Source organism: Siphateles boraxobius, unplaced genomic scaffold (genome assembly GCF_051911475.1).
Source record: "Siphateles boraxobius isolate OS27281-9 unplaced genomic scaffold, OSU_SipBor_1 137, whole genome shotgun sequence".
NCBI lineage: Eukaryota > Metazoa > Chordata > Actinopteri > Cypriniformes > Leuciscidae > Siphateles > Siphateles boraxobius.
Genome location: NW_027508741.1, coordinates 583,924 through 600,753, shown reverse-complemented (window position 1 = coordinate 600,753; position 16,830 = coordinate 583,924). Strand labels below are relative to the sequence as shown.

Below are 16,830 nucleotides of genomic sequence, written 5' to 3'. Positions count from 1 at the left end.
TCATTGATAGTTTAAACAAACAGGTGCGAGAAGCCCAACTTGAAGTGTTATTCTGCTTGTCGCATTAATGGAAGCGAAGCTTAAATGTTGTCGGTGAGTTACCCACAATGCACCTACTGTACCACAAACACCTCGGCAAATGATTTTTGTTAAATTAAGCGTTGTCAAAAGGATTTCAGACAACTATATAACACATTTCACTCACGATCAGAGAACATCATAGGCATCATTTTTGAGTAACAAAGTGAAATGCTATTCATTAACCCGCTGGTTTTGCTTGAGAACCTTGATTTTACATTAAACAACAAGTTGCAATCCAATGTACTGCAGAAATAGTTTCTCCCTCGAGCTTTAACATAAAAAAAAAAAGTTTCCAGAACTGAGTTCTTGGAAAAACCATCTATGCACCAATCAAACAATCCTAATGGATAATTATTTTAAGGTATATTAGACGTCAATCAGATCTGTGCATCAGGACGTACGCAGCCTATAAGAAATTCAACACAGTTTGGAGGAAACCTGTAGGTCAGAAATGTACTGGCCATGATTGAATTGCATAACGCTGAGATGGAGATTCGTGATCTGGTGCTGATGTTTTGGTCACCGTGTAAGTGGAGCCCTCAGTGTGAGTGGTTGCCAATGAGTGGTGTTGCTCATCCATGAGTTATTGCTTTAAAATGAATGCAGGTAGACAGGCTTCGAAAAGGAAAATAGGTTCAATTAGTACTTCAGATAATAAGAGGCCACTTCAGCTAAATTTCCTGAAAATGAATAAGTGGACACCTAGTGAGTAAATGGCTATGGTTGTGTTGTTCAGAGTATTTTACCTCGACTGAATCATTCCTGCTGTGAAAAAAATAAATAACTAGCCATTGAACCTGCATTAGATTACGGTCTACGCTGCTTGCATAAGCACTTGACAGCAAGAACATTGTAACTGTACAAAGAAAATGTTAAAAGTGATATTTAATGACATTGAAATGATTGAATTTACAAAACAAAACACTTACCTACGTATCTATCTATTAGACTTTTCATGCATTAATCATCTTTTTATTGCTACTGTGTGAACAGCTTGTAACAAAACTTAAATGGGACCTTCTCTGACTTCCTAGTTTCTCTGAAAGCCTGTAGACTTATTTATATGTGAAGGAGATTTTTGCCGGGAAAATCAAAAGAATGCAACCTTTACGCTCGCTCCTGAAAGCCTCTCTTCTGTTCAATGACGTGAAATGAATGCTTATACAATGTTCAGGATAATGCCAAAAAAGCCATTCTGTACTGTAATGTCAATGCATCAAGAGATTCATTCAAACTGTAATCTCAAATATACTTTATAATCAACATGTCGACATGATGCCGGTGGATTGCAAGAGCTGCAGCAAACATATCCACATCACTATGATCAGATGCTTTTGTGTGTTTGTTATTGAGAGGAAAGCGCGCACCACATATTTACATATTCATCTAACGTGAATGGCGTTGGGATTAGGGGCTGTGCAATTTTCGGCACCCAACGATCACCAAAATAGTATAATCGAGTAAAAACGATTATTTTGCCATGTTCTGTTTTGCAAGAACACTCTTATTTTGTCTTGTGTTCTGAATGACACACGCACACCCGCCCTTCCCGAAGCCATAAACTCACTCTGCTTGAATGTTTAAAAACTGATAAGACTTAAAAAGAAGTGAAAATTACCAACTTTAGTTGTGATGCAATGCTGGCCCGATATTGCAAGACACCTCCGTCATGTCCCGACTCCTAAACGCGAGTGTAGTTTCGACGCTTGCCGTCTCCAACACATTTTGAGAGACAGAGAGAGAGAAGACGCGGCACCGCTGAACACTGCTGAACACACACAGTTTTAAAATGACTGATTTGGTTTTATAATCTGTGTGGATTCATGTAGGCTACTCATACAATCTACATGCTAAAGTGAATCAATGTTTGCGGGGGAATTTCCCGCATTTTGGGGGAAATTTGTGGGAATTATTAAATACTTATTGAAGTATTATCTGTTATATTATTTATTTTAATAGTTAAAGTACAATAAATGTTAAAATTTAGATTTTTTAAGAATTGTTTAAATAAATCTTTTTAATAAATGCAACACGTTCCCAAAGTCATGTGAAATAATCGTGTTACATAATTGTGATTTCAATACTGACCAAAATAATCGTGATTATGATTTTTTACATAATCGAGCAGCCCTAGTTGGGATGTTCGTTAACCGTTTATTGCTGTAAAGATATTTCCATTTATATATTTTGTCATTTTGACAGAACATGATCGTAAAAATTCCGTCATAATCTATTATTAGGCTACCTTTATTTTTGATGATTTTTAATGATAGCCTAATAAGACATTTAATAGCTTCTGTTTTCGTTCACATTTTCATTTTTATTAACAAACTTACAAGACAATCACATAGGTTATGCATTTATTTATATTATGAAAGGAAAGTTGAACAAAGACTGTGCGGCACTTTTCAGTTTTCATCTTGAAAAGTTGACGCAGAGCGCGAGTGAACGCGATAATCCCTTCCTCTTTACTATTACAGAACGAAATAAACATGAATGAACATCAGAAAATTATGAAAGATACAGTACAACTTGCCAAAATCCATATCATGTCTCATGTAATCGCTCAATCAGTGTTGCAAACAATGTCACGTAACAACAGAAAAGCCATTCATTGACCATAAACTTAATAGTCAGCAAGAAAAGTAACTCTAGAGAGGAGCATTTTGCTAAATATATGCACCATTTTATATAATCATATGTTCTTTAATATTTAATGTATGTTTGAATGAGTCCGTCAAGTTTTTATGACATCCATCCACCAAAACAAAACGAATTAGAAACTTAATTATGTAAGTGTACGTATAATTATTATAACTTATTATAAAATGGACTTCAATTAGTCACCAGTACAATAAACCACCCTCAATGTCATCTGTGAAAATGATGGAAAATTTAAAAAAATTGGAAAATGTTCGGTTGACGTGACCTCTGCGTGTGTACGACCAAAAAGCTGCTGGCTGCAGTTCACTTAACGGCCACTGGTGTCACTAATAACAACAGTTTCTGAATTCTACATTAAGCCCCTTTAAGAAAATCATGCTTGACCATTTAAAACATGCGTTGCAATGTCACATTGCTACATGGTTGCTAGGGTGTTCTGAATGGTTGCCAAGTAGTTACCTAATAGCCCAAATCAAAATATGTGAGCCTATGAGATTTTTTTTCACCCATTTGTTTTGTCCGCCATGCAAAGTCTAATAATTTAGAAAAGTAATAGCACACAATATGTGTGTGTATAATAGGGCTGCAACTAACGATTATTTTGATAATCGATTAATCGGACGATTATTTTTTCGATTAATCGATTAATCGGATAGAAACTAAATTAGATTTTTTTTTATTATAACTAAATAAAACCGTAAATCAGGGTATTTATGTGTAAAAGTGTACTTTAAAAAGTGCAAAAGCCACACATTGAGTTTTACTAATATCAATATTTGCATTGTTTTTAATGATAATTGCTGATGGCAAGTTGACAAACATGATTATTGTTAAAAAAATGATATCCAACATATTATGTTTTAACACAATTTTTGTTAAAACAAATTTACACAGACATGTTGTTCAGATGTGAATATCTGAACTAAAAACAAACTAAAAACATCTAAAATATATAATTCATTTAATTTTTATTTAAAATTAATTATATATAAGGAATATAAGGATAAAGAATATAATATATATTATATATAATATATAAAAGAATATAATATAAGGATAAATTGATTAAATAAATATAGAAAGACTGAAAACAATTGTGTGAATGTAGAGCCGCAGTAGATCGCGTTTGAAAAACAATTAAAACTTAGTCGACAAATGCTATAAAAAGAGAACGGAATGGAGGTAACGTTACCCAGCAAGCTAACAGGCTTGAGTAAAGGACAGGAGAAATTATGCATTAGTGCACAAGCATTCGCTGAAAACCACTGAGTACAGTGACTAAAAAACAATATTTTACTGCTGCTGTTATTAACTGCCTTTGTATTTAATGCTTCACTTTGTAAACACCGTTTTAATTTAACCTATTTCTGCGGTAGCGCTATTTTAATCCATCACTTACGTTGCGAGCGAACTGATTGGACAACCTGATGCTCGAGACAAAATACAGACATCCCGGAAGTCCCGGGAGTCTCCCGCATATTGATTGCGGCCCTATGATTGCGGCTCCCTGATGCCCGCGAATTAGTTCAAACTCCCGCGCATGCGAGACAGAAGAGACTGCTCCAAACCGTGTAGCGCGCGCGCTCGGCAGAGCGCCTGAGGGAGAGAGACCTTGCGTGTGTGTGCGTACCAGTAAACGCCCCCCGTGACGTAAGCAGACCAACTAATCGATAATGACATTCGTTGACAACGATTTTCATAATCGATTATAATCGATTTTATCGATTAGTTGTTGCAGCCCTAGTGTATAATATATATATATATATATATATATATATATAGATATATATATATAGATATATATATATAAATAATACAGTACGAGTTTAAAGTGCCACTATTATGCTTTTTCAAAAGCTCCTAATTTTGTTTTGATGTCTCCCACAATAGGCATTATTCAACACGAACCTCCATCGCAAGAACGTTTCTCAATGATACACTACTCATTTGTAGAGAGATGTTGCAACTGTAATTCCTCAGCATCAGCATTTAGGCTACAAGTGTATGTCTATCAACAATGTATTCTAATTTATTGTGGTGCACATGCGGGAACTGTATAAACTGTACCAATAACAGTGCATGCATACATTAGCCGAGCTCTAGCGTGAATGACTGATGTAGCAAACGTTTGTAAAACAAATCTTTCTCCATGCTTTATCTTTCCTCAAAGTAGTGAGAACGACAGACAATCTGCATTAATAGAGAGTTTTAGGTAACAGTGGCTCACAGCTGCTTAACAGAAGTAATTCAGTAAGACAGTAATAACGTGAGTTAGCAGGTTAGCTGGAAACTTTCACATGTTTTGTGCGACACCTTTAAACTTGTTCTACAGAAAAAGGCAGACAGTCTAGAGTTTCTAAGAGATAAAGACACGACTGGGGACGCTGTAAAGCTGCGCTCCTGGCACTATACCATGTGGTTGCTTGGCAACATCTCAATTTAGCCGCAAAGTGGAGGTGTTTGAGATCGTCGCTGATAAATATTGAGCATGATGATATCTTGATCTCCACCGACCTGTTTTGTAGAGGGTCATCAGTGTTTTGTTCAGGTTTTGAATCTATTGCATAGGTTCAGAACGAGGTAAAATGGTGCCTTGCTGCACAATTACACCATTAAATTCGATTATTTTTGTAAGGCGCAGAGTTTGGGGTGGGTTAATTGAGCTGAGAAATGCTTGTTCTGTGAGAGACCACAGGCTTGGAAGTAACTGATCAAGAGACTACAGATCTAATTAGTCATCAGGACACAGACCGCAATCTGATTGGACCTCCTGATTCCACCTGAATCTGATTAACTTTACACTCCTCGGCTGTGTTCGTAATGTACGGGCTATTGCATTCAGTGCAGTATTGTACTATTTTTCAAAAACGTAGTATGTGAGACAATATGCAATGCACCACCATGCAAGAAATAAAACGATGCAAGATGCAATATGCAACAAAGTTGGAACAACCCGAGGGCAAATAATAAAACATGACAACTAGCAGATTTGGTTGCACATTTTTGACAAACACAACATGTCATCCAGATCTTTCATGCATGTAAAAATGTCCACACTTTGCACAGTATACATGCAAACACCTTGTACTATTTTTGCAGCATCTCGTGTGCAGCTTGTGAGTATCTGACTCATGGCAGGTGAACTCTCGGATTCTGGCTGCTCAGTGAGGTTTTGAGTCCAGCCTGCCTCTTCTTCAGATGTTTGATCAGAGGAGCCACGAAACCTTTACATCTATCAGACTGTTTGGACTGGGTGGCTCTGGTCTATCAGGCCATCCAGCTGTGCTGAGAGCTTGTTCAACATATCTCTTCTATTTACAACAGCACAAACCAGGGCCGCTTTGTGCTGTCTAATAATTTTTCAAAAAAGTAGTATGTGAGACAATATTCATGCAGCATCTCTTTTGTTTTTCACAGAAGAAAGAAAGCGAGTTCGGAACAACCCTAGGGCAAATAAAACATGACAAATAGCAGTATTGGTTGCACATTTTGACAAACGCAGTACATCATCTGGATCTTTCATGCATGCAAAAACGTGCACACTTTGTACAGTATCTCCATGCTGCAAAGATAGGCAAAAGAGGATTTTTGCCTTAAAAAAATAAGCAGATAAAATATTGGGTGAGAAAATGATTGATAGTACAAATATTACTTAATGTAATATTTTACTGTCAAAAGTGACTTAAAGGGTTAGTTCACCCAAAAGTTATCCCATAATTTACTCACCCTCAAGACATAGGTGTATATGACTTTCTTCTTTCAGCCAATACAATCTGAGTTATATTAAAAAAATATCCAGGCTCTTATAAGCTTTATAATGGGAGTGAATGGTGCCTTACATTTTGAGCCCAAAAAAGCACATCCATCCATCATAAAAGTAATCCATACAACTCCAGGGGTTAATAAATGCCTTCTGAAGTGAAGCGCATGTGATTTTGGACACAAAAAAAATCCATATTTATAACTTTATAAACTATAATATCTGGCTTAATAATAATAACAAGCTGGACGATGACTTCAAGGTTTTCTCAAGAGCGGCTATACACTCACCTAAAGGATTATTAGGAACACCTGTTCAATTTCTCATTAATGCAATTATCTAAATCAAACAATCACATGGCAGTTGCTTCAATGCATTTAGGGGTCTGGTCCTGGTCAAGACAATCTCCTGAACTCCAAACTGAATGTCAGAATGGGAAAGAAAGGTGATTTAAGCAATTTTGAGCGTGGCATGGTTGTTGGTGCCAGACGGGCCGGTCTGAGTATTTCACAATCTGCTCAGTTACTGGGATTTTCACGCACAACCATTTCTAGGGTTTACAAAGAATGGTGTGAAAAGGGAAAAGAATCCAGTATGCGGCAGTCCTGTGGGCGAAAATGCCTTGTTGATGCTAGAGTTCAGAGGAGAATGAGCCGAATGATTCAAGCTGATAGAAGAGCAGCTTTGACTGAAATAACCACTCGTTACAACCGAGGTATGCAGCAAAGCATTTGTGAAGCCACAACACGCACAACCTTGAGGCGGATGGGCTACAACAGCAGAAGACCCCACCGGGTACCACTCATCTCCACTACAAATAGGAAAAAGAGGCTACAATTTGCAAGAGCTCACCAAAATTGGACAATTGAAGACTGGAAAAATGTTGCCTGGTCTGATGAGTCTCGATTTCTGTTGAGACGTTCAGATGGTAGAGTCAGAATTTGGCGTAAACAGAATGAGAACATGGATCCATCATGCCTTGTTACCACTGTGCAGGCTGGTGGTGGTGGTGTAATGGTGTGGGGGATGTTTTCTTGGCACACTTTAGGCCCCTTAGTGCCAATTGGGCATCGTTTAAATGCCACGGCCTACCTGAGCATTGTTTCTGACCATGTCCATCCCTTTATGGCCACCATGTACCCATCCTCTGATGGCTACTTCCAGCAGGATAATGCACCATGTCACAAAGCTCGAATCATTTCAAATTGGTTTCTTGAACATGACAATAAGTTCACTGTACTAAATGGCCCCCACAGTCACCAGATCTCAACCATAAAGAGCATATTTGGGATGTGGTGGAACGGGAGCTTCGTGCCCTGGATGTGCATCCCACAAATCTCCATCAACTGCAAGATGCTATCCTATCAATATGGGCCAACATTTCTAAAGAATGCTTTCAGCACCTTGTTGAATCAATGCCACGTAGAATTAAGGCAGTTCTGAAGGCGAAAGGGGGTCAAACACAGTATTAGTATGGTGTTCCTAATAATCCTTTAGGTGAGTGTGTATATTATATTATATTATATGTATATATGTATATATATATATATATATATATATATATATATATATATATGAACTAAATTAATAACCTTTTTTTTACAACAAAAATGAAACATCACTGGACTTAAGCTGGACTGTGACATTATTTTCTTCAGGAAACAAACGTTGTTGCATTATTTTCCTGCTTTATCTCTTTAGCATTAGCATTATCTCTGTAAAGCTGCTTTGAAACAATCTGTATTTTAAAAAGCGCTATATAAATAAAGGTGACTTGACTTGGCTTGGTTTCCGGTAACGGCCGTATGCGAGTCTAGTTTTAGCGGAAGAGTGACCTCTGACCCGAGGCATGACCTCTGACCCAACACATGATGTAGGAGTAGCGTAAGCTCAGGTGAGAGTAGAAGCCTTTCTCGGGTTTCAAACAAATACAAACTCACGCTTCTCCCACATTTCTATTTTAAAAATTCTCGTTTTAGTCTTCTAATCTGTGACCGTTGTTTTGTTTCGATCTATCCTCTGCATTACCTCGTTCGTCAATATGGAATGTTTCTGGTCAGAGGTCACGCTTCCGCCGGAACTCGACTTGCGTGCGGCCGTTACCGGAAGTGATTTTAGATGATAAAATCTCTCGCATGGCTTCGCTTCAGAAGGCCTTTAATTAACCCCTGGAGTTGTATGGATTACTTTTATGATGGATGGATGCACTTTTTTTGGGCTTTAAAATCTAAGGCACCATTGACTCCCATTATAAAGCCTGGAAGAGCCAGGATATTTTTTAATATAGCTCAGATTGTGTTTGGCTGAAAGAAGAAAGTCATACTGTACACTAGGGATGTGACGGTGAAGAAATTTTCCCACTGGTTAATCGACATGCATGGTAATACCGGTATCACCGGGGGACGTTGGAGTTTTTCCCTCTTTTGCACCTTGCTTTTATTTTCGCTAATTCAAAAGTGAGAGTAAAATGCACATGGCCACAAGGGCATTCAAACCGGTGCGGAGCAGAGCGAGCGTTTTCAATTAATTCCTATGGAAGTTGCGCGTGAACACACTCTCACTCCGCACCATTATGAACTGAACTTGAAATTACAACGGGAACATGAATTTTTACATTCAACAACAATGAAAAACTCTGAAGCTGTCTGGCCTAAAGGTGCAAAAGGTCTGGGAAACAGTTTTTGATCTAATGAAATGCTATTAAAATTATGGTGATGTCAATCATTAAATTAAGCTAGGTTTTTATGGAGCTCATAAAATGAAACGCATATAGATGTTTCAGTTGGAGCTTTGTTTTTTTCAATGCAATTTGGGGTAAAGTCAATACATCATTCCTTAACGACACTAAAAAATTAGTTTAACAATGATGCCCATCCTGAAATATAACTGAGTTAAACGTGGCCTTCTTTCTTATGTTATGTAAAGTATAAGTGAAGGCACAAAAATAAACATGATTATCTATTAGGTCATTAAGAAGCCCAGCTGAGCCCGTTTGCTTATTTCAGACCCAACAAGTGACCCAGATTTTGAAAAAGAAAGCGGGGCAATTTATAACAACGGGGTTCATCATTTGAAGCATTACATCAGTGTTCTCTGAATGGACTATACTGACAGCTAAATATGACAGGATGGATTTATATATCTGTCCTTTCACATTGACCCTGGTCAGCTGGATTATCTGTTACAAAACCAAAATGAAACAATCTAGATTTATCAAAGTTTACAAGGTTAATGGCATCATCAAAACTCTGAAATTATTTCAAAGATTTGAAGGCAGACAGAACAACATGTAAGGTCAACACAAACTGTGAATGATCATTTAGTCGGTCGGACAACTGTTCTTGACCAAAATAACCCGCTGTATGGATACAGCTAGTCAAATACTGCAGGTTGTAACAGTAACAACAACAACAACAACAACCAAAAGTACATCAGTTTAAATTTGAGCGTTTATTAAAATTGAGTATTGTTATAAATACAAATGTTTTGTATCAAAATGTTCAACATTATTTTATACCAAATATTACTTATAGGCCTTAACATGCGCGCCAGTTTTTCAATAGGCCCTACTACATTATATATAAAATTCAAGAGAATATGCGTGAACTACATTAAATATCATTTTTGTGTTCCCATTTGATCAAATCTCAAATCACCCTCACAGCAGCACAAGTTTCTTGTAATTTGATGCAATATAATACAAATAATATTGTAATAAATGTATAAAAAAAGAAAAATATAAAAAAAGAAAAAAAAACTTTGCAGGATTTACGTCAATGATGACCGTAAAAACACGTCATAGTTTGTGAAAAGGATCCCTGAGCGTCAGTTTTTCAATAGGTTATATAAAACAAATTCAAGATAATATGAGAATCAGATGAAAGACATCAGTTCTAGCATTAGCATTCATCCACTTGCGCTCATGTATGATGTTATTTCCATCCATTTCTAACTGGTCTGGCGGTTTTACTACTTACCTCTGCCACATTTTTGCTTCCAGTACAATCATTCGTCGCGTGACACGTGACGTGAGTTGTGTTCGACTTGAAGCGACATCAAAGTATCGCGAGAGCGATTCAAATGCATTTGGAGCTTCTTCACTTTAATCGCTCTCGCGATGTTTTAAACGGCGTCTCCGAGATTAAACTTCCGTTGGTGAATCAGTTCAACTCGATCAAAACGCTGATTCGTTTGCGTCATCGCTCTAAAATATTCGGAAAAGTGAATTGACACAAGGAGATTTGTCTTGTATGAAAATAATTAAATCCAAATGTAATTAGGTAAATATTGCTGTTTATGACTGTGAATTTTTTATATTGGTATATAAACATAAAAAATAATAAACAAATAAAATAATCTTTAAATTAAAGTAATGTGGAAAAACTTTTTTGTGGTAATGTTTTAAGATCTGTAGAGTACAAATTATAGTTTTTATTTTCAAGGGGGAAAAAAGTTAATATTAGACTTTTATGGTAAGATGGCCCTCCCAGAATTGACCCAGAAGGCTCCGGGGCGCCATGTAGTTAAGTCTTATTATATTTTAAATTTATTACGAAATCATTCATCTTTAATTAAAATATGGTAAATTAAATATGTAAACATTCATATGCCTGTATATAAGTCAAAGAATACATTTATTCTGCTTTGTCTGTCATCGGTTGTTCAATTATTTAGCTAAATTGTGAAAACAATTTGAGTATTTTACATTAGTGACACAAAAAAATGCTAATAAAATTGATTTCACAAGTCATTTACCCAACATACATTATATGTGAATATTATGTAGTAAAGTGTAATTTATTCCTGTGATCAAAGCTGAATTTTCAGCATCATTACTCCAGTCTTCAGTGTCACATGATCCTTCAGAAATCACTATAATATGATGATTTGCTGCTTGAGAAACAGTTCTAATTATTATCAATGTTGAAAACATGTCTTACACGGTCACTTTTGATTTGATGTTGCCCGGACCCTTCAGGCGTGGAGTTCGTGAAGACACAGAGAAGTGTTGCATTCTCCCAAATCCTGCTATTATTGTGTCAACCTGTTGTAAAACCTCTTCATTTACTCTCAAAGCATGGATATGATCAAAGCAGCAAAGTGGACTAATGTAAAGAATTGTTTAATTGTTGGGGTTTGACTTATTGTTACTGTTGTTTTTTCTTCTAATAATAGAGTATATATTGTGCTGTATTTATGGTTTTGACAGAAAATATAATCACAATCTGAAAAAAAAATTATATATATATATATATATAGTATATATAACTATATACATACGCATGATTATACTTTTCAGAGGGCCGACATTTCTATATTTAAAATCTTTTTTTTTTTTATTGATTTCATGTAATATTCTAATTTTCTGAGATTTTGAATTTGTGGTTTTCATAAACTGTAAGCCATATTAATCATCAAAATTATATATTTCGATGATTATGGCTTATATATATATATAAAATCACAGGTGAAATCTGAAATGTGGATTTACTTAAATATTGCCTGATCTTGCAAATGTTTTTATAAAAATCTGATGGTTGTTTTATTTTTAGTTGTTTATTATATTATGTTATTTTATCACTTCTACTTAAACTTATTGTACTTATTCTTACTCTAAAATTCTACTTATATTATTTCAAGTAATAACATTTTATTTTTATGGTTTTAGTTGACAATATTACCCTGTGACAGTGTTTTTTCCCCAAGATTTATATTTTTCTGTTTTTGCTAAACATTTAAATATGTATCAAGTATATGGTCCGGCTGTTAGTTAGTGATAAAATAAGGAGAACATTTCTTTGTCGTCAATTTGTGTTAAGAACATTCAAGCGATCAATCACTAAGTGGAAATGTTACGATCTAAATAAACAGAAACAGGATAATCTCGTCTGTCATTAGAACACATTTCAGTCGAGGGCCTCCATGGTATAAGGAATTTTATTTAACATTTTCATGTAATTTGATGCCTGCTAATGTACACATTAAAATATTAAACTTCACATACTTTAAAAGGAAAAGAAAGTTATTTTCCCACTTGCAATAATTACAAACTGCTGTCAGTCTGACAACAAACGATTGTGCCGTAGTTCAGCAGAAACTGCAAAGTTGCGAATTTTTCACGTTTTATATATATTACAGTTATCTACATACTTGCGTTCATCTCCTGCCACACGTATATGCATATACAAAGTATGCCAAAACAAAGGACGTTATTAATAACATAGTCATTTTCTGGATATTCAATGGTTTAGAACTTCCCCTTATCCAGAAAAATCAGAAAATGACATTTCTCGCTGAAAAAGCCTGCAAGCAACACTGGGATGCTTCGAGGTCACTGAGGATTGTGTCTCAGAGCTTCACTGGGAAACTTCACAGCTTTAATCATCTCCGTAACACCTGCCGTATGTTTACACAATGTAATACTGTAGTGAAAGACCAGCTGATGCGCCTGCGCTGTGGATATTCTTTAATGCACATTAACGCAAAGATTTCGGAGTACAATACAAACAGTTTAATCGTGTCATTAACAATCAGTAACCACTCCTAGTTAGAACATTTCTGCGTAAAGAAACCAAGAAACACTTATAAAACAGTCAGTCGTAACAAAATAACTGGTGTTCTCATTGCAATAAACTCATAAAAAAAGAACCACTTTTTTATACATCATATTTATACAGGAATAGCTTCGAATTGGATTGTTAACCAAAGGAAGACACATTGCAAACATCGATTTCACACAAATTGCATATGTTTTTCTCTCTAAGGTGGTCTATAGGTTAGTCATTTACCTAAGCTTATTTGCATGATAGTAAAAATTGCATACAACATTAATTGTGAAGCTCGTAGCATGAGTTGCTTGACATACAGCACTTTTTTAGGCAACTGTTAAAGCACATGTTTCCATTTAAAACGTTAAGACACTTCTGATTTTACTGCCCATCAAAATTACATTTATAAATAGAAAAAAGATCAGTAAAACGAAAAGCGCCAAATGACGGAAGTGCTCCGAAAACGTAATTACATCAGAACGCAAAAAATAAATAATGCAGGACGATGATGAGAACCGAACGAGGTTGTGATTCACATTTGAAAACTGTGGAATTCCAGGATTTTACAGTGACCAAAGTTTTGCAAAATAATCTAACATCGGCAGTGCCATATAGTACAAGGCATTTGTTGGCATAGTTTCTTTAAGACTGTATACTTTTTTACAATTAATATATGTCTATGTATATATATATATATTTATATTTCTTCAAAGCAAATAACAATAATAATAATAATAAGATTTCCCCGGTTTCCCTGCAGGTCATAGGGATCCAGAGACTGAGCGATCCGTCAGATTTCAGTGCTCGACTTTAAATTAAAGCCTTCGTCTACCCCTCGTCTCCAATTTCATGCATTTTCTTTTCTTTTTATATAAAAATCCAGTTAACATCACATACGTAAACATCAAAGTCTATCAAACTCCATTGACTTCCTTTTTTTTTTTTTTTTTTTTAACCAGCAGTTTAAAATCAGTGTAAAAACAACAGATAACAAGTGCAGTCGGCAAATATCCACAGCAACATACCGTTCGCTTAAAGGAATAGCTCATGTTTTCTCACGCTCATGTCATCTTACAGTGATCTTTGAGGAATATTTCTACATAATAGAAGTGAATGAGAACTGGGGCCGTCATAAACACGCACTGATGCGGCTTCAGATATACATGTACTGTTAATAGGATATAAAATAACTCATACCGTGATATTTTGGTTATTTGAACTCGGAGTGTTTGATCATTTTTCTTGAATTTCTTGAATTATCTGAACTATTGGTCCAATAAGTTAATAAAATAAAATTAAAAAAATATATTAAAATAGAGTGTAAAATTCTTGTCTAATAATTTTTTGCACTGATATCAAACGTATTAGTTTGTTATGAATAATTTGATCTTTCGGTTTGAGTACTTTACAATTAAAGTAAAATCAAATGAGTTGCATTTACAGCAAACATAATCATACTGTTATGTATATATATATATATATATATATATATATATATATATATATATATATATATACACAGTTACTGTGCTATAAAGTGTATGGACTTATGACTACTTATAATGCTTTTGTGCATTTTGAAGCTTGACAGCCCAAATCGCCATTCACTTCATAAGAAACTGGTTTTCAAAACCGATTTTTCTTCATTTAAGAGTGAACTAATCCTTTAAGTTTTTTTTTTATTTTTTATAATTTTTTACATTTTGTGTGCAGATTATTAAAATGATGCACGAGTCTTTACAGTGAAATAATCCACGCATTACAAAAACTGTGAAAGTGAATCATCTGTGTGTTATTCAGTCTGGTGTAAAAAGTCTTACAGTTTCACAGACGAGCGAGTGAACGAGATGAAGATTGGGATAGTCGAGGTCCGTCACTCTTTGGCCTCCTGCTCCGTTTGGGCCGGTCCCATAGCGTGCGCTTCGTTCGCCAGGTGTTCCTCCAGTTTAACGGAGAACATGGAGTTGTTGGTCTGAATGCTCTCGTCCAGCTCGGTCATCAACTCGCTGTCCTTGAAGTCCGTCAGGCCCTCGTCCTTGTGGTTGAAGTTCGAGGGGAACCCCACGGGCTCTTTCAGCTTGCCGGCGTGGTTAATGTAGAAGCGCTGGTTCTGGAAGAACTTGATGATGGTGTGTTTGGGCAGGTCGAGCTGAGCTGAGAGTGTGTGTATGGCCTCCTCGTCGGGATACAGGCCCACGTCCTGAATGAAGCTCTGCAGGATCCCCAGCGCCTCCATTGAGATCCGGTTAGTTTGGCGGCTCTTGCATCGGTTCTCGTCCTCCGACTCGGCGGGTGAGGCCATGGAGGGCTGTCGGGGGGGCAGGCGAGGGCCCGTCTGCTGCAAGGGCTGCTGGGATAGCGGAGGCTGGGAAGGGTGAGGCAGGGGCAGCTGGGCTTGGAGCTGAGAGGACGGGTGCTGATGAGTCTGAGACGCATGACAAAAGAGAAGGTTTCAATCAGTCGGAAATATACACTTTATAACATCTTTAAGAATGTATTTCTTTGAAGTTTTTACATCGATGTCAGGCTTTTTCTCTCTTGGTTTTGTGTCCATTATGTCAAAATAAAATTAAATAAAAAAATTAAATTAATAAAAAAACAAACACAAGGGAAAGGGTCAATCAGTCGGAAATATACATTTTATAACATTAGTTTTGAAGTGTTTAAGAATGTATTTATTTCAAGTTTTTACATCGATGTCAGACTTTTTCTCTCTTGGTTAGAGTCCATTATGCCCGAAATAAAACTAAATAAAAAAATTTAATTAAAAATAAATTAAAAAGATTAACATTGTTTAATAATTTGATCTTTTGTTTTGAGTCCATTACAATCAAAAATAAAATAAAATAAAATATAATAAAATAGAGAAACATTGTTGTTTAATAATATGATCTTTTGGTTCGAGTCCATTACAATCAAAATAAAATAAATTAAAATAATAAAGTAAATTAAAGTAATAAAGTAAATTAAAGTAAAGTGAGAAAAAAGAAGAGAGAAACACCGTTTAATAATTTGATCTTTTGGTTAGAGTCAGTTACAATCAAAATAAAATAAAGTAAAAGGTAAAGTAAAGTCAAATAAAATAAATGAGAAAAACATTCTTGTTTAATAATTTGGTCTTTTGGATTGAGTCCATTGCAATCAAAATAAATACGATTTTTTTTTTTGCACTGATGTCCAACTTATTCATTTCTTAGGAATAATTGAATCTTTTATTTGAGTCAATAAAATAAAACATTTGTTTAATATTTTGAAATTTCCGTATTGATGTCAAACTTAATTTGTTAAGAATAAATTGATATATTGGTCTTATTCCATTATGGAACTAAACTAAACTAAACTAAACATTTAAGTTAGAGTCATTCATTCTATAATAAAATAAATAAAATAAAAGGAGATGATGAAAAGATTTTCCAGCAAAAATAGCCATACTGTGATTAATAAATGATGATATATGATTTTCTTCACATTTTACAGCTTTACCTGCTCTCATTAAAGTTCACCGTGAACACGAACTCTTTCATCAGAATATTCACATTAAAAGTGGCGGTCTGTTGATTGCTTATCAAGCCCTATTGAAACGCTGTAGCTCAACACGGTAAACACAGACTCATGGTGTGTGTGTGTGTGTGTGTGTGTCCTGTGAGAGATGTGCTATCAGTGTCTGTGTTTAGGCCACTTTCACATCGATCTAAACACATGACACATTTGCTCTGAAATGTGCCATTGTTTGTGAGTTTGGGCCATTGTCGCCGCAGCTGCTGCTTTCCATACACT

At 35.6% G+C, this 16,830-nt stretch overlaps 1 protein-coding gene and 1 long non-coding RNA gene across 12 annotated transcripts in view; both read right to left on the bottom strand.

Annotated features, from left to right (window-relative positions):
* Positions 1 to 10,521, bottom strand: part of LOC143738043 (uncharacterized) — a 57,254-nt gene extending 46,733 nt beyond the window's left edge. Inside the window, exon 1 of the long non-coding RNA XR_013203821.1 lies at positions 10,483 to 10,521. This is a non-coding gene — a long non-coding RNA (uncharacterized LOC143738043). The remainder of the gene's footprint in view (positions 1 to 10,482) is intronic.
* Positions 10,522 to 12,956: 2,435 nt separating this feature from the next.
* The window catches only part of satb1b (SATB homeobox 1b), a 92,729-nt gene continuing 88,855 nt past the window's right edge, over positions 12,957 to 16,830 (bottom strand). For all 11 annotated transcript variants that reach the window (XM_077229926.1, XM_077229933.1, XM_077229929.1 and 8 more), the window contains one exon: positions 12,957 to 15,478. In XM_077229926.1, the coding sequence (XP_077086041.1) occupies positions 14,927 to 15,478 (552 nt within the window). In that variant the 3' untranslated portion in view covers positions 12,957 to 14,926. The remainder of the gene's footprint in view (positions 15,479 to 16,830) is intronic.